Below are 23625 nucleotides of genomic sequence, written 5' to 3'. Positions count from 1 at the left end.
CAATGAAAGAAAGGACCGTGCACTACGTTAAGGCAACTCGTATACTTAATCAATGACAATGATCAAAACTTCCATTAGAGCTCCTTTGCAGCATTTTGCCTGCAGACTCTCACCTCTTGTTCTTCATCAGTTCCCATCTTGTTCTTCAGCGCATTCATGACAGCAGGGAGAATCACACTGAGGTGGCGTGTCAGTGCATCACCTGCCACTGAAGACAGGAATGCTAACACTTTTGTGTTCACTGGTGGTGCTATAAGCTAGAGAACAAAAAAAAAATTGCAGAGGGAATGAGAGCAACACTTATTTTTATCATGCAAGATTCCAAATGAAATTACTAGTGATCTGTTGGGAAAAACTCAATGACAAGTCTGTACCATTTTATATATCTACAGGATTTTTCCTTGGTTTTGGAATGCATTACTAGAAGGATGAGCTCTTACAAAGATCAATGAACTGAAAGCCTTTCACTCTTCATAACTGCCTCCAATCTGCTAAGTTCTGTCAGAGCCTTCTGTCAACCTTTAAATAACACTTAAACACAAGAGATTCTGCAGATGCTGGAAATCCAGAGTAACAATTACAAAATGCTGGAGGAACTCAGCAGGTCAGGCAGCATCTATGGAAAGGAACAAGTCAACAATTCGGGCCAAGACCCTTCATCAGGACAGATTCGGAAGTCCAGATAGAAGGGACTCAGTCCGAAACATCAACTTCGCAAACCTTTCATTTTGTCCTATGCTCAGCAGTCTTATGATTTGCTGTATGGCTGGATTTCTCTCATGCTGAACTCAAGTTCGACCCGACATACCTTTGGCACTAGGTAGGGAAGAACAACTCGACTCTTTACTCCCATCACTTGCTTCAATCCATCCAGAGCAAATTCGGCCATTTCCACTCCATTCTGCAATGAACAGAATAACCAATGATACTGGTTCATTCCCAACCAAACCAGTAAACACATATCTATTTTCATTTATATACAAATCATCTCAAATAATTTACAAAATACAGCACTCAACCATATATGGAAGAGAAAGGCTTAAAACAGGGCTTAATTAGAGGGGTAGAATCACCAAGAGAAGAAAATCCAAAACTTATGCAAAATTATAAGCACATCTGCACCTGCACCTCCACTGCTCCAACACTTACAAGTTGCTCCAGAAGGTATGGAAGAATATCTTCAAGGGCCTGATGCCCAATTGTTGAGTGAAGCTGTTCAAATGTCTTTGAAGCAGCTTCTCGGACTTCTTCGAGGGGGTCGCAGAGAGCTTTCCGCACGGTGGGAACAAGTGACTCAGAGAAGACAAGTACCTAGCAGGAGAGGAGAGAAATGGTCAGAATCACTAATATTCTATATCGCATGATTGAATAATAAAAAATCAGATCTTGGAATGTGAGGCAGAATTTTCAGAAGTAACATAAATAAATATCAGTTGAAGGAATGAGAGCTGTACCCAAGAGGAAAGAAGATGATCTTGTGCATTCTAATGTAAAGTTATCCACTACTTGCAGAGATGAACAGGAGGTGGTATTGTTGTTTTCTACCAAATCCCCAGAAGAATTGTTCAACCATTTGCCCACCTCACAAAATAAAAACTTCATTCATAGTAATGCAGAGAAGGCTATTCCAAAGTAGAGACTGGTGTGAGGAAGTAATGACTTTAATTAAACAACAAGGGCTCTGATGGTTAAGGTCAGGTTCAGCTGCATATCTGTGCCACAATGAAGACAACTTTTATCACCCAAGTCATTAACTGCTGAAATCCTCAACCATCCTTTGAATCATCTCCAGATTTACTCCTTCCTTTGTTAGTGTCCATGCTTTCAGCTCCAAGGTCTCAAACTTCAGAATTCTCAGCCCCACTTTCCACCTTTAATGCTCCTCAGATTTACCTCTTTGACTCAAGCTTCACTTGACTGTCCAAAACATTTGAATGATAGCAAATCTCTCCCTCACAAGGCAGTGGAAGGAGTCTTTGAATATTTTTAAGGCAGAGGGAGACAGATATTTGTTGAGCAAGGAGAGTTGCAGTCAGATCAACTGTGATCCAGTTTAAGTTGTGAAGCAGTGTCAAGGAGCCAAGTGGCTTACTGCTAATACTTATGCCTCACTTTAATATATCTGTCAGGATCCTTGGGAATTTTGCTGTGTTGTCATTCCTACAGAAATACAAATCTTTATTGCAATTGAGCAGATCAGTAGTTGTATACACATTGAGATGAATGGGAGATCATCTGAATTGCTGGGAATTTGAAAGTGCAATTGTTCAGAAATTTAGCAGAAACCTTACCTCCAGCACTGGAAGGAAAGATCTGGCCTTCAAAAGGGAATGGGGATGATTGACACAGGAAAACAATAAAAAATGTCATTGTAGTTTACAGAACATGAATTGCTATGTCCAGAGGCAGCCGTGAATATGGGCAGTCTGAGGGAGAGTTCACGAGAAAGGAAAGCCAAGTTGAAGTAGAAATTAAAATTGCGGCAAGTATGGCTAAATGCAAAATTTGAGGGCGATGTCATTTCCTTTGCTCCATTTTCACTGAAGTTCAATTAAAGTTTAACAGTTGAGTCAACAGTTTAGCTTCTATTTGCTGATGTACAAAACCCCCTCCCCAGAAGAACCATGGTTCCTCCCACCCACCCCGTGGGAGCCCTCTGGGTCCATCCTGCACCTTCATTTCAACAACCACCATGGACTGGATAGGGAGAGCAATGATTCAAACTCAATATGACATGATATACTCACCGCATCTTTGCTGGTGGATTTCATGATCTCACTGAGACCGATACAAACACCCTGCCTTTCATCGCTCTTCTCTGATTTTAACCCTGCTTCCAAGATTGGAATAATTTCTGGCAAAATCTTCTCTCCAAGTTTTCGTACAAGGTCACCCAATGTCCTTGCTGCAATCTGCAGGTAGAAGACGAATCACTTGTTACTACAAACCCTTCCAAATTTCAGAATTCATAAGAGTTTTGAGGTAATTAAACCCTCCACAGGAACTATATTACACAGTACGGTGTAGCACCTCTGAACACAACCATTCTTTGATTTGTTTCATTTGTCGGAATAATTTGATATCTGAGTGATTTCTTTTTACAGCTATAAAGGTTTCATCATCTATAACAATCGAACAGTAGCATGGATATTGGGTGCAAGTTGAATAGGGAATTAACATTGATTGGCATGTGGCAAAGGTAATGTCGCAGTAGTTATGGGGGATTTCAACATGCAGGTGAACTGGGAGAATCAGGTTGGTGCTGGACCCCAGGATAGCGAGTTTATAGAGTGCCTACGGGATGCATTCTTGGAACAGCTTGTACGACAGCCGACCAGGGACAAGGCTATTCTGGATTTAGTGTTGTGTAATGAACAGGATTTGATAAGCGATCTTGAAGTAAAGGAGCCATTAGGAGGTAATGACCATAATATGCTAAGTTTTTATCTGCAATTTGAGAAGGATAAGGGCAGATCGGAGGTGTCAGTGTTGCAGTTGAACAAAGGAGACTATGGAGCCATGAGGGAGGAGCTGGCCAAAGTTAAATGGACGGATATCCTAGCAGAAAAGACAGTGGAACAGCAATGGCAGGTTTTTTTGGGAATAATGCACAAGGTGCAAAATCAGTTCATCCCCCGGAGAAGGAAGGATTCAAAGGGGGGGAAAGGGGCCACAGTGGTTGACAAAGGAAGTCAGAGATTGCATAGCATTTAAAAAAAAGAAGTATGACAGAGCTAAGGTGAGTGGGAAGACAGATGGTTGGGAAATTTTTAAGGAACAACAGAACTTAACTAAAAAGGCAATACGGGGAGAAAAAATGAGGTACGAACACAAGCTAGCCAGGAATATAAAGGAGGATAGCAAAAGCTTTTTTAGGTATGTGAAGAGAAAGAAGATAGTTAAGAACAATATTGGGCCCTTGAAGAATGAATTGGGTGAAATTGTTATGGGAAACAGAGAAATGGCAGAAGAATTTAATAAGTACTTTAGATCTGTCTTCACTAGGGAAGACACAAGCAATCTCCCAGATGTATGGATGAGCCAAGGACATATGGTAACAGAGGAAATGAAACAGATTGACATTAGGAAGGAAACGGTGATGAGTAGACTGATGGGACTGAAGGCTAACAAATCCCCAGGTCCAGATGGTCTGCATCCTAGGGTACTAAAGGAGGTGGCTCTGGAAATTGCGGATGCATTGGTAATCATTTTCCAATGTTCCTTAGATTCAGGATCAGTTCCTGAGGATTGGAGAATGGCTAATGTTATCCCACTTTTTAAGAAAGGAGGGAGGGAGAAAACAGAGAACTATCGTCCTGTCAGCCTAACATCAGTAGTGGGGAAGATGCTAGAGTCCATTATTAAAGATGAAATAGTGGCATATCCAGATAGCAGTGATAGGATTGGGCCGAGCCAGCATGGATTTACCAAGGGCAAATCATGCTTGACTAACCTATTGGAGTTTTTCGAGGATGTAACCAGGAAGTTAGACAAGGGAGATCCAGTGGATGTAGTGTACCTCGATTTTCAGAAGGCATTTGATAAGGTCCCACATAGGAGATTGGTGGGTAAAATCAGAGCTCATGGCATTGGGGGGAAGATATTGACATGGATAGAAAACTGGTTGGCAGATAGAAAGCAAAGGGTAGCGGTGAATGGGTGTTTCTCTGAATGGCAGGTGGTGACTAGTGGGGTGCCACAGGGCTCGGTATTGGGACCACAGCTGTTTACGATTTACATCAACGATTTAGATGAAGGCATTGAGAATAACATCAGCAAGTTTGCTGATGATACTAAGCTGGGTGGCAGTGTGACATGTGATGAGGATGTTACGAGAATTCAGAGTGACTTGGATAGGCTGGGTGAGTGGGCAGATACTTGGCAGATGATGTTTAATGTGAATAAGTGTGAGGTTATCCACTTTGGGAGTAAGAACAGGAAGGCAGATTATTATCTGAACGGTGTAGAGTTAGGTAGGGAGAAATACAAAGAGATCTCGGAGTCCTTGTTCATCAGTCACTGAAGGTGAATGAGCAAGTGCAGCAGGCAGTGAAGAAGGCCAATGGAATGTTGGCCTTTATTACAAAGGGAATTGAGTACAAGAGCAAGGAAATCCTTTTGCATTTGTACAGGGCCCTGGTGAGACCACACCTGGAGTATTGTGTACAGTTTTGGTCTCCAGGGTTAAGGAAGGACATCCTGGCTGTAGAGGAAGTGCAGCGTAGATTCACAAGGTTAATTCCTGGGATGTCCGGACTGTCTTACGCAGAGAGGTTAGAGAGAATGGGCTTGAACACGCTGGAATTAAGGAGATTGAGAGGGGATCTGATTGAAACATATAAGATTATTAAGGGATTGGACAAGATAGAGGCAGGAAATATGTTCCAGATGCTGGGACAGTCCAGTACCAGAGGGCATGGTTTGAGAATAAGAGGTAGGTCATTTAGGACAGAGTTAAGGAAAAACTTCTTCTCCCAGAGAGTTGTGGGGGTGTGGAATGCACTGCCTCAGAAGGCAGTGGAGGCCAATTCTCTGGATGCTTTCAAGAAGGAGCTAGATAGGTATCTTATGGATAGGGGAATCAAGGGATTAAGGGAACAAGGCAGGAACCGGGTATTGATAGTAGATGATCAGCCATGATATCAGAATGGCGGTGCAGGCTCGAAGGGCCGAATGGTCTACTTCTGTGCCTATTGTCTATTGAATTATCAAACCAGCTTAAGGAAATTTGTAATGCAAACTGCACTGATCAGAGTCAACTTGGAAAAGTCCAAAATCCAACAATGGGAATGGCATTAGTATCTGAACATCCAATTGTCACATCCCTGCAGATGAAAAACTAAGTAGCTGCTTTGAAATAGCAAAAAGCAGCACAGAGTGATAAGAACATTAGCACTCGGCTCGTTTCCCTTTGAACACTGACCACATTGCCAAATGGTATTTTTGCTCAAATCTGGAAAACATTCAATAAAGGTGAAGAGGATTGATCACAAAATGAGCTTGGCTTAAATATTTGCAACATGAGTCATTTTACCATTTTAACACGGACCAAGTGTTATATGACAGCTGGTGTAACCTCAAACTATCACCTTTGCCAGCAGATTCAACCTGCTCAGTACAGAACTAACAAAGTTATAGCCCTGTTAACAGTTCAGCACCATAAATGCCCAATTCTGAAGCACACTTGAACTGAAGGCAACAGTTTCTAGTGGTGATTGCTTTGTGATTTATGCAAGGTTGCCTGTTACTCAGTAGCACATCACACATACACTCAATGACCACTTTATTTAATACAGGAGAGGAACACAGTGTGGTTTCCTGCTGATGTAGCCAATCCACTTCAAGGTTCGACGTGTTATGCATTCAGAGATGCTCTGCTGCACAGTACTATCGTAACTGATGGTTATTTGAGTTACTGTTGCCTTCCTGTCAGCTTGATCCAGTCTGGCCTTCTCCAATCTTCCTCATTAACAAGGTGTAATATTCATTCTCCTAATCTGTCTTAAGTCCTTCTGCAGCCTAACTGCTTCCACAATGCTACTTGCCCCTCCACGAACCTTTGTGTCATCTACAAACTTGGCAACAAAGCCATCTATTCCATCATCTAAATCATTGATATACAGCATTAATAGAATTGGTCTCAACAAGTTTGCAGATGACACGAAGCTGGGCGGCAGTGTTAGCTGTGAGGAGGATGCTAAGAGGATGTAGGGTGACTTGGATAGGTTAGGTGAGTGGGCAAATTCATGGCAGATGCAATTTAATGTGGATAAATGTGAGGTTATCCACTTTGGTTGCAAGAACAGGAAAACAAATTATTATCTGAATGGTAGCCGATTAGGAAAAGGGGAGGTGCAACGAGATCTGGGTGTCATTGTACACCAGTCATTGAAAGTGGGCATACAGGTATAGCAGGCGGTGAAAAAGGCAAATGGTATATTGGCATTCATAGCAAGAGGATTCAAGTACAGGAACAGGGAGGTTCTACTGCAGTTATACAAGGCGTTGGTGAGACCACACCTGGAGTATTGTGTGCAGTTTTGGTCCCCTAGTCTGAGTAAAGACATTCTTGCCATAGAGGGAGTACAAAGAAGGTTCACCAGATTGATTCCTGGGATGGCAGGAATTTCATATGAAGAAAGACTGGATCGACTAGGCTTATACTCACTGGAATTTAGAAGATTGAGGGGGGATCTTACTATATTTAAGAGGGAGTTAGATATGGCCCTTGTGGCTAAAGGGATTGGGGGTATGGAGATAAGGCAGGTAGGTACAGGGTTCTGAGTTGGATGATCAGTCATGATCATACTGAATGGCGGTGCAGGCTCGAAGGGCCAAATGGCCTACTCCTGCACCTATTTTCTACGTTTTCTATGTTTAACACCAAACCCTGCAGAACACCACTAGTCACCGGCAGCCCACCAGAAAAGGATCCTTTTATTCCCACTTGCTGCATCCCATCAATCAGCTAATGCTCTGACCATGCCTAACTTTCCTGTAATACCATGGGCTCTTACCTTGGTAAGCAGCTTCATCTGTGGCACCTTCTGAAAGTCTAAATATACAACATCCACTGCATCCCCTTTATCTATCCTACTTGTAAACTCCTCAAAGAATTCCAACAGGTTAGCCAAGCAAGATTTTTCCTTGCTGACTTTGTCCTATCTTGTCCTGTGTCACCAAATACTTCAAAACCTCATCCTTAACAATTTACTCCAACATCTTCCCAAACACTGAGATCAGGCTAACTGGTCTATAATTTCCTTTCTGCTGCCTTTCTCCTTTTTAAAGAGTGGAGTGACATTTGCAATTTTCCAATCCTCAGACACCATGCCAGAGTCCAATGAATTCTGAAAGATCATTGCTAATGCCTCCACAATCTCTACCACTAGGGTGCAGCTCACCTGGCCTGAGTGACTTATATACCCTTAGGCCTTTCTGCATTTTGAGCACCTTCTCCCTTGTAATAGTAACTGCACTCACCTTTCTTCCCTCACAGCCTTCAATACCTGGAACACTGCTGGTGTCTTCCACTGTGAAGACTAATGCAAAATACTCATTTAGTTCAGCAGCCATCTCCTTGTCCCCCCATATTATTTCTGCTGCCTCATTTCTAGCAGTCCTATACTCACTCTCATCTCTCTTTTATATTTTACATACTTGAAAAAGCTTTTACTATCCATTTTGATATTGTTTGCTAGCTTGCTTTCATCTTTTCTCTCCTAATGATTTTTTAGTTGCTCTCTAAAGGGTTTTAAAAGCTTCCCACTCCTCTGTCTTCCTGCTAATTTTTGTTTTGTTGTATGCTTTCTCTTTTGTTTTTACATTAGCTTTGACTTCCTTTGTCAGCCACCGCTGCACTATTTTGCCATTTGAGTATTACTTCGATTTTGGAACACATCTATCCTCATTTTTCTCAGAAACACACGTCATCGCTGCTCTGCTGTCATCCCTGCCAGCAACTCCTTCTGATTTCCTTTGGCCAACTCCTCTCTCATTACACTGTAATTTCCTTTACTCCACTGAAACACTGCTACGTCAGACTTTACTTTCTCCCTATCAAATTTCAAGTTGAACTCAATCATATTGTGATCACTGCCTCCTAAGGGTTCTTTTACCTCGAACTTCCTAATTAGCTCCAGTTCATTACATAACATCCAATCCAATATAGCTGATCCCCAGTAGACTCAACAACAAACTCCTCTAAAAAGCCATCTTGTAGGCATCCAGCAACTCACTCTTGAGATTCATTATCAACCTGATTTTCCCCAATCGAACTGCATGTTGAAATCTCCCTGACTACCATAACATTGCCCTTTTGACTCTAATCTGGCTACCATTAGCAGGCCAGTATATAACTGCCATCAGGGTCCTTTTAGCCTTGCAGCTTAACTCACCCACAAGGATTCAACATCTTCCAATCCTATGTCACTTATTTCTACTGATTTGATGCCATTCTTTACCAGTAGAGTCACACCACCCCTCTGCCGACCTTCCTATCCCTCTCATACAACGTGTAACCTTGGACATTCAGCTCCTGACTACAACCATCCTTCAGCCATGATTCACTGATGACAACATCATACCAGACAATCTGTAATTGTACAACAGATCATCCACCTTATTTCTTGTATGCTATGCATTGAGATATAACACTCTGAGTTCTATATTTGCTACCCTTTTTTTATTCCCTAATGCAATGATACTCAACCTGCTGGCTGCTATTTTGTCCTATCATCTGCTTGCCCTCCTTGACAGTCTGAATGTATGCTATATTTGCTTTTTCCACTGTCCACTGAACCTCGAGTCCCTTCACTCCGGTTCCCATTCCCCTGCCAAATCAGTTTAAAACCTCCCCAACAGCTCTAACAAACTTGTCTGCTAGAATATTGGTCGCACTCAGGTTCAGGTGCAAACCGTCACGTTTGTCCAAGTCATATCTCCCTAGAAGAGATCAAGAACCTGAAGCCCAGTCCCCTGAACCAGCCACACATGAATCGGCCAATCATCCTGTTTCTACCCTCACTGGCGCGTGGCACAGGCAGCAATCCAGAAATTAGTACCCTGGAGGTCCCGCTTCTCAGGCTTCTGCCTGGCTCTCTACATTCTCTTTTCAGGATCTCTTTGCTTTCCATTCCTATGTCATTGGTACCAACATATATCAAGACATCTGACTGCTCTCCCTCCCCCTCCAAAATGCTGTGGACACAATCCAAGATGTCTCTGACCCTAGCTCCCAGGAGGCAACATACCATTTATGTGTCTAAGGGCAAAATCACTTAGATCACATTTCTTCCCATTCTGATGTTTGGTCTGAACTACAACTGAACCTCTTGACCATGCCTGCATGCTTTTATGCAGTGATTTGCTGATTAGATAAGGAGCAGGTGGTATAGGCATACCCAATAAAGTTGCTGCTGAGTGTATATTGGTTTATTTCATCTTGCCTTACTGGATGGAACACCAGTATGTAAAGTGTTGTAATCTTGTCACACTCCTCCTGCCAAAATGATGCATGTTGAAGACTCACTGAGCAGCAGGGAAACCTCCTCTTGTAGTTCATTTACAACTCTTGGATTTTTGCTTCCGTCCCACCCCTCCACCCAAGTTGTTGAGAGCCTTTTCTTCTAGCATTCTCTTTCCAGAACTTTACTACACTGCCCAATAGGTAAATTTTGTCTCACTACTTGTCAGACAAGATCTGTTCCTCTTTAGAATGTAGAACAGTACAGCCCAGTACAGTATAGGTCCTTCGGCCCACAATGCTGTGCTGATCTTATACCTTGCTCTATGATCAATCTAACCCTTCCCTGCTGCAAATCCCTCCATTTTCCTATAATCTATGTGCCTATTTGTCTCCATAACCAAATATCTATCTTGTCCATGAATATACTTAACGGTCTATTATCTGTCTAAAATACAGAATTGCAAGGAGCCACACTTGCAAAGAGCATGTGAGGATGTACGAAAAGAGTTAATTTAATTTGATCCCTCCTTGATACATGCTAAAGTGAAATGGATGTTTGTAAGACAAAATGTTGTTAGCCTCAAAGTGGGAATGTTTTGCCGAAATGAAAAGAGTACCAGTATACAGCCCTGAGAGTAGATGATGATGATGAATACATGTTTTGGAAAGGTAAGATCATGTGAAGGTGCAGGTACTAAATTGTAACTTATCACAGGAAAGTACTAGTTTAGCAAAGAATGTAGAAATCTACAGCACATTACAGCCCCTTCAGCCCACATGTTGTGCGACCATGTAACCTACTCTGGAGAATGCCTAGAATTTCCCTAGTGCATAGCCCTCTATGCTTCTAAGCTCCATGTACCTATCTAAGAGGCTCTTAAAAGACCCTATTGTATCCGTTTCCACCACCACCACCGGCAGTGAATTCCATGCACCCACCTGTCTCTGTGTGAAAAACTTAACCCTGACATCCCCTTGGTACCTACTTCCAAGCACCTTAAAACTGCCTCCTCATGTTAGCCATTTCAGCCCTTGGAAAAAATCTCTGACTCACACAATCAATGCCTCTCATCATCTTATACATCTCTATCAGGTCACCTTTCATCCTCTGTCACTCCAAGGAGAAAAGGCTGAGTTCACTCAACCTATTCTCATAAGGTACGACCTCCAATCCAGGCAACATCCTTGTAAATCTCCTCTGCACTCTCTCTATAATATTCATATCCTTCCTGTAGTGAGGTGAACAGAACTGAACACAGTACTGAACTGAGAGTACACAGAACTGAGAGTAGGGAGTAGGGAGAGTAGTTGAGAGTTAGGGGGCAAAAGTTTAGGGGTAATATGAGGGGGAATTTCTTTACTCAGAGAGTGGTAGCTGTGTGGAACAAGCTTCCAGTAGAAGTGGTAGAGGCAGGTTCAGTATTGTCATTTAAAGTAAAATTGGATAGGTATATGGACAGGAAAGGAATGGAGGGTTATGGGCTGAGTGCAGGTCGGTGGGACTAGGTGAGAGTAAGTGTTCGGCACGGACTAGAAGGGCCGAGATGGCCTGTTTCCGTGCTGTAATTGTTATATGTTTATAGTACTTCAAGTTTAAGGAGTTTGTGAAATCTGGTTTCTTCCGTCATTGTGCAGGCAGATTAAGTGGACGATAAGTATTAGTTTACTTTCTGTACTAGTACCTCATTAAACATAAGGTATAGGTAAGGCTAGCAATTTCTAAAGTAGGGACTTAGTGGGCTGAAGGGCCTGTATTGTGCTGTAGGTTTTCTGTTTCTATATGTTTTTCTTTCTGTAATCTATCTCTAATGAAGTGATTTCTTATGGTTTAACATGTGTACAATGCCTTCTTTGTAAATACCTTATCCTGCCAAATCAGATAAGCATACAGAACAAATTTTACAATATTTTCTTTGCTACAGAAGGGGATAAAAATTTCTAAATGTCTTAAATGAGCAACTGTTTCATCTAAATCCATGCTCCAAAGTTCTAGGATCCTCCTATGTGGGAAATAGCCTCTTAGTATATACCCTGAAAAGACCCTCAGAGTTTTACAGATCAATATGATCATTTCCTATTCTTCTTTATCTCTAATGAGCAAAGGTCCTATTTGCTCAACTTTTCTTCATAAAACAACTGCTTCATCCCAGGAATCAATCAAGCAAACTTTCTCTGCACTGTCACTTACACAAGTACAGGTAGTCCCCGAGTTACGAACGTCCGACTTATGGACAACTCGTACTTACAAACCGAGGACGGAGAACGCTGTCCGCCATTTTAAGTTGAATCGTGATGCCGTCCGCCATTTTAAATCATTCCCGTTGACACTGTATTGAGTGTGTAACTTTGTATTTGGCTTAAATTTTTCCGAGCAAGATTCATCCCGACCCCCCCCCCCCCCCACCCCCCGTTCCAGTCGGCTGGTGGCGCAGTGAGATCAGCGTCGGGCTGGAGAATGGAGGTTCCCGAAATCGATCCATTGACAGACACTTCCCGTGCCAGGTTGATGTCGAGCTCGCAACTCGACCTCATTAAAAAAAACACTGCCACCTCCAGTTTAAATTCCCACAAGGAATATTGTGGAGGATCAAATACTCAAACCCAAACCTAGCACAGCCCCCACTTGTCCCATTTAGCCTGTCTCAGTGCAGTGGTGTTTAGGACTCAGTGGACCTTAGGAGCCGGCAGAGCTCGGGACCCGCCGCCCGCAGTGTTTCTGTTCCATTGACGGGAAGCAATCGTGATTGAAAATAAAGTGGAAATATTAAAAGCATTTGGAAAGAGGTGAAACGTCATCTGTCATTGGAAAAGCGTTAGGCTACAGTCAGTCAACGATCAGAACAATTTTAAAGGATAAAGTGAGAATAATGGAGCATGTGAAAGGCCCTGCCCCGATGAAAGCTACAATTATTACTAAGCAACACAGTGGTTTAATTATTGGAATACATAGGTTTCTTAAGTGTTTTATATGCATAGAAAGGTAAAATATATACTAAGACAAATGTTTGACTAACTGACGCAAAGTAATACCAGATGTACTTGTTCCGACTTATGTACAAATCCGACTTAAAGACGGACTCAGGAACGGAACTCGTTCGTAACCCAGGGACTGCCTGTATATCAAAGATCAAACTGTAAAGAGACAGATACCCTTTGCACCATGGTTCACGTCAACCACCAACTGCCATTTACACTAAACCTACATTCATTCTATTTTTATTCACCCCATTTTTGGATGTATGCATGGATGTATGAAATGCAAATTGTGTTTGACAACTTCCCTTTCAGTTTTGAGGATGTAACTGGATGATTGTATCTGAACATTTAGAAGACATTTGATAAAATGTGCAAAATGAAAGCACATTAGATTGTAGGTGATATACTGCTGTGGGTACTCTCACTGCTCTACTCTCTCTACTCCCAGACTGTAGTTAGGCATAGCTCAGATGCCATCTATAAATTTGCTGATGATACCACCATCGTTGGCAGAATTTCAGATGGTGACGAAAGGGTGTACAGGAGCAAGATATACCAGTTAGTTGAGTGGTGTTGCAGCAACAACCTTATACTCAATGTCAGTAAGACCAAAGAGCTGATTGTGGACTTCAGAAAAGGTAAGGTGAGGGAACACAAACCAATCCTCATAGAGGGACCAGAAGTGGAGAGAGTGAGCAATTTCATGTTCCTGGGTGTCAATATTTCTGAGGACCTAACCTGGTGCAATATATTGATGTAGCTATAAGAAAGCAAGACAATAGCTGTATTTTATTAAACATCTGCGCAGATTTGGTTTGTCAACTAAAACATACAAAAACTTCGGCAATTGTACCCTGGAGAGCATTCTGACTGGCTGCACCACCGTTTGGTATGGGGGGGGGTTCTACTGTACAAGTTCAAAATAAGCTGCAGAAATGTGTAAAACTAGTCAGCTTCATCATGGGTACGAGCCTCTGGAGTATCCAAGACATCTTCAAGGAGCGATGCCTTAGGAAGGTGGCATCCATCATTAAGGATCCCCACCACCCAGGACATGCCCTCTTCACACTGTTACTGTTGGGAAGGAGCACAGAAGCCTGAAGGCCCACACTCAGTGATTCGGAACAGCTTCTTCCCCCATTCCATCAGCGTTCTAAATGGACATTAAACACATGAACACCACCTCACTACTTTTTTATTTCTGTTATTTTGCACTACTTATTTCAACCTAACTATTTAACAGACATACATTAGCCATGATCTTATTGAATGGCGGAGCAGGCTCGACGGGCCAGATGGCCTACTCCTGCTCCTGTTTCTTATGTTCTTTTATATACATGTCTATCATATAACATATATAATATATACTAATAACATATGCCGGTGATATTAAATCTGGTTCCAAAGGGGTTTGATTGCCAGGAAATAAAAAAGGATTTACTTAAAGTGGCAGGCCGTGACTTGTCTGGTACTACAGTGATCAGTGCTCAGGGCTCCAGCTATTCAGAATGTATTATCATTGATTGGATGAGAAACTAAATGAGATATTTATATGAAACCTGAGTGAGACAGACACGTGATGATGACACAATGAGGCTTCAAGGTGATTTAGACAGCCTGAATATGTGGTATGCTGGCCTTCACTGGAAGTACAGGAGGAAGGACAGCTTACTCTGATTATGCAGGGTTATGGGAAGACCACATCTGAAGAACTGTGTGCAATTCAAGTATCCTAACCTGAGCAAGGAGACAGGAATAGACCAAAGGTTCACTAATTTGCATCATGGTTATACCAGGACAACAGTAGTTTTGATTTTTTTTGATACTTCATTACAATACAGGAGGCTTGGGTTAATGGGTCAATGCTGTTTTACAGACCCATCCTGTTTTCCTCTCAGAACCCATTCTCTCCTTATCACCACCCAGATTCTAAGACACGCCTACCATACCAGCACCTGCTGTCTTTCAGATTTGGGAGGGAACTGGAACTACCAGAGGAAATCCACGCAGCTATATAAAGTCCAAACAACACAGACACCACTGGATTCAGCTCACTGGAGCTTTGAAACAGTAACTCCACTGTCTCATTCTAACATTTCCATGTATATTATTTATGATTATAAAAGTAGCAGTTTAGAAGTAATTTCTGGAATTAAGCTTTCCAGAAAGTAGTTACAGTACAAAGACGGAGTGTATGGGGTGTCCAGGGAGAGGTAGAGGATTGTTATATCCATTCTGGACTCACTTACTCACCTTTAGTCTCCCCACTGGACACTCAGCCCTCACCTGTGGCTCCAAGTAGCTGTTTGTATGCGACAGTGGCCACACCCCGGTACAACAATTGTTCAGACAGACTAAACCAGGGTGGGCTTCATACCCTGGTGAGATAGGGACCTGCATGTGAACTTCGTTCTAGCAGAGTGGGTGGTTCAGACCAACAGTGAGATCCAATTGTTGGAAGGCAGTTCTACAACACTTTATGGAGAGCGAAGGGCATGACAAGACACAGAAGTAGTTGTGGACATACACTACAACCAAGGAAGACCTCAATTGTAACGACTATTAGTACCACTGGACCCGGACTTCCAAGGCTGAGTGGAACTGCTTTAAAGCCTCTCCTGCACAGGTTTCTCTGTTATTGTCAGATATAACGGAAAACCAATTCATCAGCTATCATTATCAATTATCATTATTACCCTTGGGCTAAGTAAACTAAACAATCAAAGATCTCAATATAATGAAGGTTATCCCAACAGGTCAATTTATAGCAATACTTTAATCATTTATCATTAACGTCTGAACTCACTGTTCTCTTGTCAGCGCAGGTACTGGCCAGGAAACCCAACAGCAGAGTGAAGAGTGTTGGCAAGATCTCGCGAAGAGTACGTGGGGTGTTGGACACAACAATTTTCCAGACATGTAGTGAGGCCTGACGCACCACAAGTTGTGTGTCAGAACGGCCCATGTAGAGTCCAGCCAGTACACGGTTCCTCCTCTCCTGTCCAAGTGCAGTAATTATAGCCTGAAAGAACAAAAGATCATGTTATAATCAACCACAATTTGTACCACCTGATACATTGAATTATACTAAATTTGTGCACAGAGCTATTCACTTAGCACATTTGGAACGTGCCTCTGTTCACTTTCAATAAGAATCTCTCACCATCTAACCCCATCAACATAAGTTGTTATTCTCCCTCATATCTAGGCTTCAGATATTCTGCATGGTAGCGCATTCCACATTGTTAACATTATAGACAAAACTTCCTTCTGATTACGTTTTAGATTTATTAGTTACTGTTTTGTTTATGACCCTTAATCTTGAACTCCTCAAATGAAATTATCTTCAACAGTTCCATTTAATGTCAGAGAATGTATAATATACAACCTGAAATTCTTGTTCTTCACTGACATCCACAAAAACAGGATATCCCAAAGAATGAGTGACAGTAAAAATGTTAGAATGCCAAAGCCCCACCACTCCCCCTCCTTTGCACAAACCTCCCCTCTCTCACTTAATGACAGCAAAAAGCATCAACACCCACCACCCACCAAGAAAGCAATAGTAAAATCCCCAAGATAGAGACCATGATCTACACTAGTGGTCGCCAACCCATCAATAGCGATCAACTGGTCGGTCTTTCAGACTTTCCCAGTTGATCCCAAAAAAAAGGGAAAATAAATACACAAATACTGTTGAGAGATTGTTTCTGGGTTGCAGGGTTTTAGTTCTGTTCTTTCTGTCCAGTGCGCATGCGTATAGCTCTCCCGCATTACACAGTGTAATTCACTGGTCCCCAACCACCAGGCCGCGAGGAAACGATATGAGTTGGCTGCACTTTTCCTCATTCCCTGTCACGTTCACTGTTGAACATGAACGCACACAAAGTCATCAGGCGACTAAACGCAGTGATACCCTCGCGCCAGGGATCACTCATTTCCCTTGGGCGGCTGGCGGGAAGTGCCATTGCTACTGTCCTGGAGCGCTGTCTCTGAACCTGTTTAGTACACCGAATGTTCGTGGGGAACCCGGTGCTAAAATATTCGCAGACGACCTAATTTGGACTCAGCGTTTCGTAAGTATCAGAGCAGCTACCGCGCTGCAATCTACTGAAACAAACTTTTGTCGGCTGATAGATCCTACAAGGCTGTTACACTCCTCACTCGGTTGGCTGCGCTCTCCGGACTGTGACCACCGCGGCCCCGGTATGGGGACCTCCGTCCCTGAACTTGTCCTCTCACCCCACCCACAACCAGCCGCACCTGGCCAAGGCATCTGGCGGCGAGTGGGCGGGAGGCTGAGTTCGGGCCCGGAGGCTGTCTAATGAGGCAATGTCTCAAAACTGCTTCAGCACCGAGTCCAAGCACCCAGCACTTAAAGACTAATCTGCTGAGTTTTCTCAGCGGAAAAAACGTGAGCAAGCGGGACAGAAGCCGAGAGCTGTGAAAACTACAATAGACTGGACATAAGGAACCTGCTTCGAGTCTCGCTGTATTCCAGTCGTGTTTAGCACCCCCCCGCCCCCGTCAGCCGGTTCGCAAGAATATCATCAATATTAAACTGGTCTGCAGTGCAAAAAAAAAGGATGGGTACCCCCGGTGTTTATATATTATTTCTACTTCCGGGCTGCAGGGTTTTTACTTCCGGTCTTTTTTGCCCTGGTGCGCATGCGTGTAACTAATTGATGTGGGATCGATCTTGCCTTTTACTAAGGCCGAGATAGGGGATCTTGGGCTTAAAAAGGTTGGTGATCACTAATCTACACAACAACAAAAACTAATCATTCACCCAACAATTTGACATGCAACAGGCTCTCTCCCTCTGTAATGGACAGAGAGGTGTTGCACAACGAGAGGGGAGTCTAACAAAACAAAACAAATGTGCTTTTGTGACTGAACCATTTAATTAATATGAAGATCTCTATCAGATCACCTATAAGCTTTTATTCTTCAAGAGAAGAATTCCAGTCCGGACATATTTTGTGGTGTCCCTGGGAATGGCAACTCAGAACCAGGTCAACAAATCCAATGATAAGGCAGCTTGTCCATAAGGCTTGTAAACTGACCCAGACAGCTAGTGTAACTGTTGAACTGTCCACTGAGTTAACCCACATGAGACATGTCGAGGCATGTTAAACTGACCAAAACCAACAACAACAGAATAGTGGATATTCTAAGTGAACAAAGGAATATTGAGTTATTGAGAGTGGCACAAAGAAAAATGATCATCTTTTTGAGCAGCAAGTGTACAAATAGCCTATTCCACTATTCACCCATTCAAGGTACAAAAAGGTCATTGAGCAACATAAGCAAAATGTTGGAGGAACTCAATGAGTCAGGCAGCATCAAAGAAGGGGAATAAACAGTCAACATTTTGGACCATGGCCCTTCATCAGGACCTTCAGTACTTTTTGAGCATTGCTCAAGATTTCCAGATCTGCAGAATCTCTTAAGTTTACAAAAAGATAATTTTTTTTTTCCCTAATGCCCCTACAAGTCAAGCCCAGTCAAGTGAACTTTGTCATTTCGACCATAAACTGCTGGTACAGTACACAGTAAAAACGAAACAACGTTCCTCCAGGACCCTGGTGCTACATGAACATTGATAATGGGAGAGTCAGTTAAACAAAGGTGCTGTGTGTAGTTTGTCCTTTTGTATTTTTGGGTTTTACAAGTGTGCACAGCTCACAATAGTAGTTCTCACAACACTAGTATCAATATGTGATTCACCTTATTAGACTGTGCGGTGCCGAAGTTATCATCCTCCGAGGCAGTCTCTGTTGTCATCTTTCCAGTCACCCCTGACACATGGAACAGCAAGTCTCCTAGCAACTGGACTGAACTGAACCTGAAACCCAAAGGGAAAAAAAAATCATGTTTCATTAATTTGACTGTTCTTTTCATATAATCCAACTTCTTTCAAAAGAATCCCTCATGCAAACTGCACCACACTAGGCTGGGATGTGGTTTAGATAAATGGGACTAAACAAGCTTCCCCAGTCTACATGGAAAAAGGCCTGCCTTCTCTACTGCAACTAAACACTGAAGGACAACAGAGGCATTTGAAACAAGATGTAAATTCAAATCAAACAATCAAAGGGGTAAAACAGATGGAGATTTGCATGTTAGTGAATTAATTTATTCAGTGTCTAAAAACAACTACACTAAACCTTGGATTTTAACCTTTTGCTTCGTGTTATAAATGAATCATGTATGAACAAAAGAAGTGCAAACATAAATGACAGTTTTGAGCACAACTTAGAAAAGAGTACCACAGATGGATTTTCCAGTGTAGTTTACAAGGAATCAGGTAAGAGAATTTTTCTGTCTCACAAAGTTGATAGAGTTTGTTTAGGTGTTAATGGAGATGATTGATGAGGATAGCACAGTGGACATTCTCTGTGTTGACTTTAAAGTATTTGTCAAAAGTTTCAGCAGATCAAGTCACATGGTAAATTGGATACAAAACTGGCTTGGGTGGCAGTGCATGGGTGTTTTTCCTGACTGGGAGTTCTTTGCTTTTTGGATGAAACTACAGATGGTCTGATTATTAAGTTTGCAGATGACACAAAAGCTGGTGGAGTTGAGGATAGTAAGGAAGTTAAGGACATAGATGACAGTTAGAGTTTAATCTGGACAATTGCATGATGATGCATGTTGGTAAGAGGAAAGTATGCAGTACATGGCAGGACTCTTTGGAGCATTGATGTTTGGCAGGATCTTGGGATGCAAATGTACAACTTCCTGACCGTGGCAACACAAAATGGATAGAGTAGTAAACAAGGAATACAGCATGCTTGCCTTCATCAGTTGGGATACCGAATGTAATAGTTGGAAAGTCATGTATAAAATTTTGGTACTGTCTGCATTTCTGGTTGCCACACCATAGAAAGTATATGGAGGCTTTGGAGAAGGAGCAGAAGCGGTTCATTAGCATATTGCCTGAATTGGAGTACGTTATCTAGAAGAGGAGTTTGACAATGTTGGATTGTTTTTTCTATGTAGCTGGAGGTTGAAGGGTGACCTGATAAAAGCATATAAAATTATGAGAGGGATAGGGTTAGGGTTAATGATCTTTTTGCCAGACGTTTAAAAATGTCAAAAACTAGAAGGCATATGTCTAACATGAGGAAAGGTAAGTTTAAAGGATTTAAATTGGAATCAGCACAAGCATCACAATTTATCATAGCATGGAAATACCCAGACTGATGACAATTAAATTGCTGAAGTCCATCACAATTTGTTTTCCTGTCATCTGCACAACACAAAACTTAGCACTGGAGCAGACACTGTGATCCAGCATGTGTGCACCAGCAATAATGCCAATCTAGCTACTCCTGTTTGAGTGTGCTGATTCCAGTTGGCTTGACAGCTCTCACTCCTTGCTAAGTAATAAAAAATTAAATACATTTGGGTATCTCCAATTTATGAGCCCAAGTAGATTTAGATGGTAATATTTAAAGGTCTTGATCCAGATTGGGTTTACACCAGGGCACAGAACTCTAAAACTGCCGAGTTTTTTGCTTGCATGAGAAGTTATTTTATGTCTCAAGCGGCAGCATCAAGCAAACATACGTTCAAACCCTATGCCCTCTGCATATACTTCCATTCAGAAAGTGAAGAGAAGTTTTACTCAAGTGTGGTAACAGGACAACAGCAACAGGAGTGAACATCTGGAGAGAAGATCTGGGGAAAGAAGCAACAGAAACCGCACCTTATAGGAGACTATTGGCCGGAAGAAACTACAGAAGAAACACAGAAAGGGGAAATAGACAAATCAGTTGTCTTTGTTTCCCTCCATTTTGTGGACTCTGAACTGATTCTTGCTCTAATCAGAGCAATCAAATGTGGGCACAAGGAGCTTCAGGTAATGATCTGCTAAACCTGAGACCATTCTCAGACAAGTACAGTCGGCCCTCCTTATCCGCGACGGATTGGTTCCGGGACCCCTCGCGGATACCAAAATTTCCAGATGCTCAAGTCCGTTATTCAACATGCCTCAATGCAGGGGATCTTAGGACCCAGCGGAACCCCAGACCTTATTTAACCGGTCTCAGTGCGGGACATTAGGACCCAGTGGCAGAGATCTGAATCCGCAGTGTTTCTGTTCACGAAAATAATCACGATAATGATAAAGTGGAAATAATAAAGCGATCGGAAAGAGGTGAAACTCCACTGGTCATTGAAAAAGCGTTAGGCTACAGTTGGTCAACGATCAGAACAATTTTAAAGGATAAAGTGAGAAAGGCTCTGCCGGATGAAAGCTACAATTATTACTAAGCAATGCAGTGGTTTAATTATTGGGTTTTGGGTGTTTGATCCTCCACATCAACCCAGCACAGTGCAGAGCGCACTCGGGAGTGATCTGTCACCTAGATCGAACTTGGGAACTTCCATTCCCCAAGCCTGGCACTGAAACATACGTTCTGTAGTGTTTTATGTGCATAGAAAGGTAAAATATATACTATATACTAAGACAAACGTTTGACTAACTGACACTAAGTAATACCAGATGTACCTGTTCCGACTTACTTAGTAAGAACTTCCGATTTGTTTCGATCCCAATCCAAGATAACCCACGCATGTCCTCCCGTATACTTTAAATCATCTCTACATTACTTATAATACCTAATACAATGTAAATGCTATGTAAAATAGTTGTTATACTGCATTGTTTAGGGAATAATGACAAGAAAAAAAGTCTGTACATGCTAGAACAACAAGTGCTGGAAGAGCACTTCCGGGTTTTCGCGACTGGTTGAAATCCGCGCATGCGGAATTCGCGGATAAGGAGGGCCGACTGTAGCTATTTGTCATGAACAGGGCGTGGACTCTGAACTGATTCTTGCTCTGGGACAATCTAATCAGAGCAAATGAATGTTGACACAAGGAACTTCAAGTAATGACCTTCTAAATCTGAGACCATTCTCGGAGGAGAAGCTACTTATTACGTAAAATGCCATACCTACCAAAGAAGCAATCTGTAATCTCGTTAGACTTTCTCTGGGTTGGTTCATATAACTGGTTTGGACCAGTCAGAGTTGAAAGACAAACACACAAGGCTGGGGTGGGCAGAATCATGAAACAATGTTGGTTGTAGCCTGGTACAATGACCAGTAAGCAGGTGACCTTGAGTCAATGGGATGGAGATCCACCACTTCAATTGATAAGGAACACTATAAAAGTCAGGAACTCCAAATATGCAGGGGCAATAACTCCAGCAACCAGAGACTAACCATTGCGGATAAGGAGGGCCCCACTGACACTTGGAGATTGGGACTATGAGGAATGCTTGCCAGCATAGACTCCTTTCCCAGGTAATACCTTTTCTCTTCATTGACTGTTCATGGAGGGTCAGGGATTCTAGTAGGGTGCACACAGGTAGTTAGTTTGTGAGCCTGCATGTTTTTCAATTGAAACGATAAAAGTTACTTACTTATAAATACACATTCTCTGTGTCTCACTATTCATTATTTCAAGAGCTGATTATTAACAGGACATACTGCAAACTAATCTTCCTCTCCCATCTAAATACTAATTGCTCATATTGTATACTCAATGAATGAAGACCAATTTGAAGATTAAAAGCAATTCAATCCATCAGAATGTCAAAAGATTCTTTTGTAAGATTCTACAAAATTACTTACAGAACAGGAACTGGGGCGTGGAATACATGTTTTAATTAGTTAATCTCAAAATGCATTTAGAGCATTATGCTCAATAATACTGTAAACAAAGGCTCCCAGGAAATCATCTTCAATTTGGATAGGCTGCCAACATTCACAGGGTTTGTTAACTCGGCTTCCAGATATTCCAATGAGGGGAAACATCAAACTTTTATTTGCCCCGTCAAGTCCTTTCATAACTCAATGAAATTATTATTATAAACTTAAGAGCATACACCTACACTACTTAATCTCTCCTCATATGATAAACCTGAAAAATCAGGAATCAATCTGATAAACCTTGCCACACACACTATATCTTTCCTTGAGTGGGAAAACAGAATTGCATACAATATTTCTAAAGTTCCATTATGGCTCTTCATAATTAAGCAGGTGTGAAGTATTGATCACAATTATTCTTCAGATTTTTGTGCTAATTTAACATTAAATAACACAACATAAATCTCCTGGAAGAGTTATACCCAGATCTTACCCCACAATCTTTACACCCACCATAGTATTTCCATTTTTCAAAGTTTGTATCCATACAAATACAAACTCATACCCATACAAACTTCTTACATACCCCAAATTTGTACCCATTTGCTTTTCAGTGCACAGTTAACACAGGAGTTGATTGAAAGCTACACGGTACCTGATTCGCCAGTTATCATCAAACAATCCCTGTTCCAGCTCTGGAAGCAGTAGTGCGATGGCAGTCTCTGCATACATGCTAATAATTCGCTGTCCAGCACGTAGAGCAGTGTCACGAACAAATTCATTCTCATCCGCCAAAGCCTGTACACAGAAACTGACATGTTGATAAACCATACAGTTTGCAATCCTTCTCCTAGTGCTTCAAATGTGTATTTACATTGTGGTCATTTGGCCACATCTATTGCTGATGGAAACTGATTGCTCAGGAACTGCTTCTACTTTTCAGCCACTCAGAATAATCAACTGATTATCCAGCTGTTGACAGCTCTAAACAATTGGGAGTACATATATTGGTGACCT

General features: G+C 42.0%; 1 protein-coding gene across 1 annotated transcript in view; it reads right to left on the bottom strand.

Annotated features, from left to right (window-relative positions):
* The window catches only part of gcn1 (GCN1 activator of EIF2AK4), a 187807-nt gene that overhangs the window by 41339 nt on the left and 122843 nt on the right, over positions 1-23625 (bottom strand). Inside the window, exons 42-48 of the mRNA XM_073055683.1 lie at positions 23264-23406; positions 18674-18791; positions 15750-15965; positions 2748-2912; positions 1150-1311; positions 809-901; positions 114-257 (exon numbers count right to left, since the gene is read on the bottom strand). Coding sequence (XP_072911784.1) covers positions 114-257; positions 809-901; positions 1150-1311; positions 2748-2912; positions 15750-15965; positions 18674-18791; positions 23264-23406 — 1041 coding nt within the window. The remainder of the gene's footprint in view (positions 1-113; positions 258-808; positions 902-1149; positions 1312-2747; positions 2913-15749; positions 15966-18673; positions 18792-23263; positions 23407-23625) is intronic.

The sequence above is a fragment of the Hemitrygon akajei genome, chromosome 9 (assembly GCF_048418815.1).
Source record: "Hemitrygon akajei chromosome 9, sHemAka1.3, whole genome shotgun sequence".
Classification (NCBI taxonomy): Eukaryota; Metazoa; Chordata; class Chondrichthyes; order Myliobatiformes; family Dasyatidae; genus Hemitrygon; species Hemitrygon akajei.
This window is presented reverse-complemented; position numbering and strand designations above follow the sequence as displayed.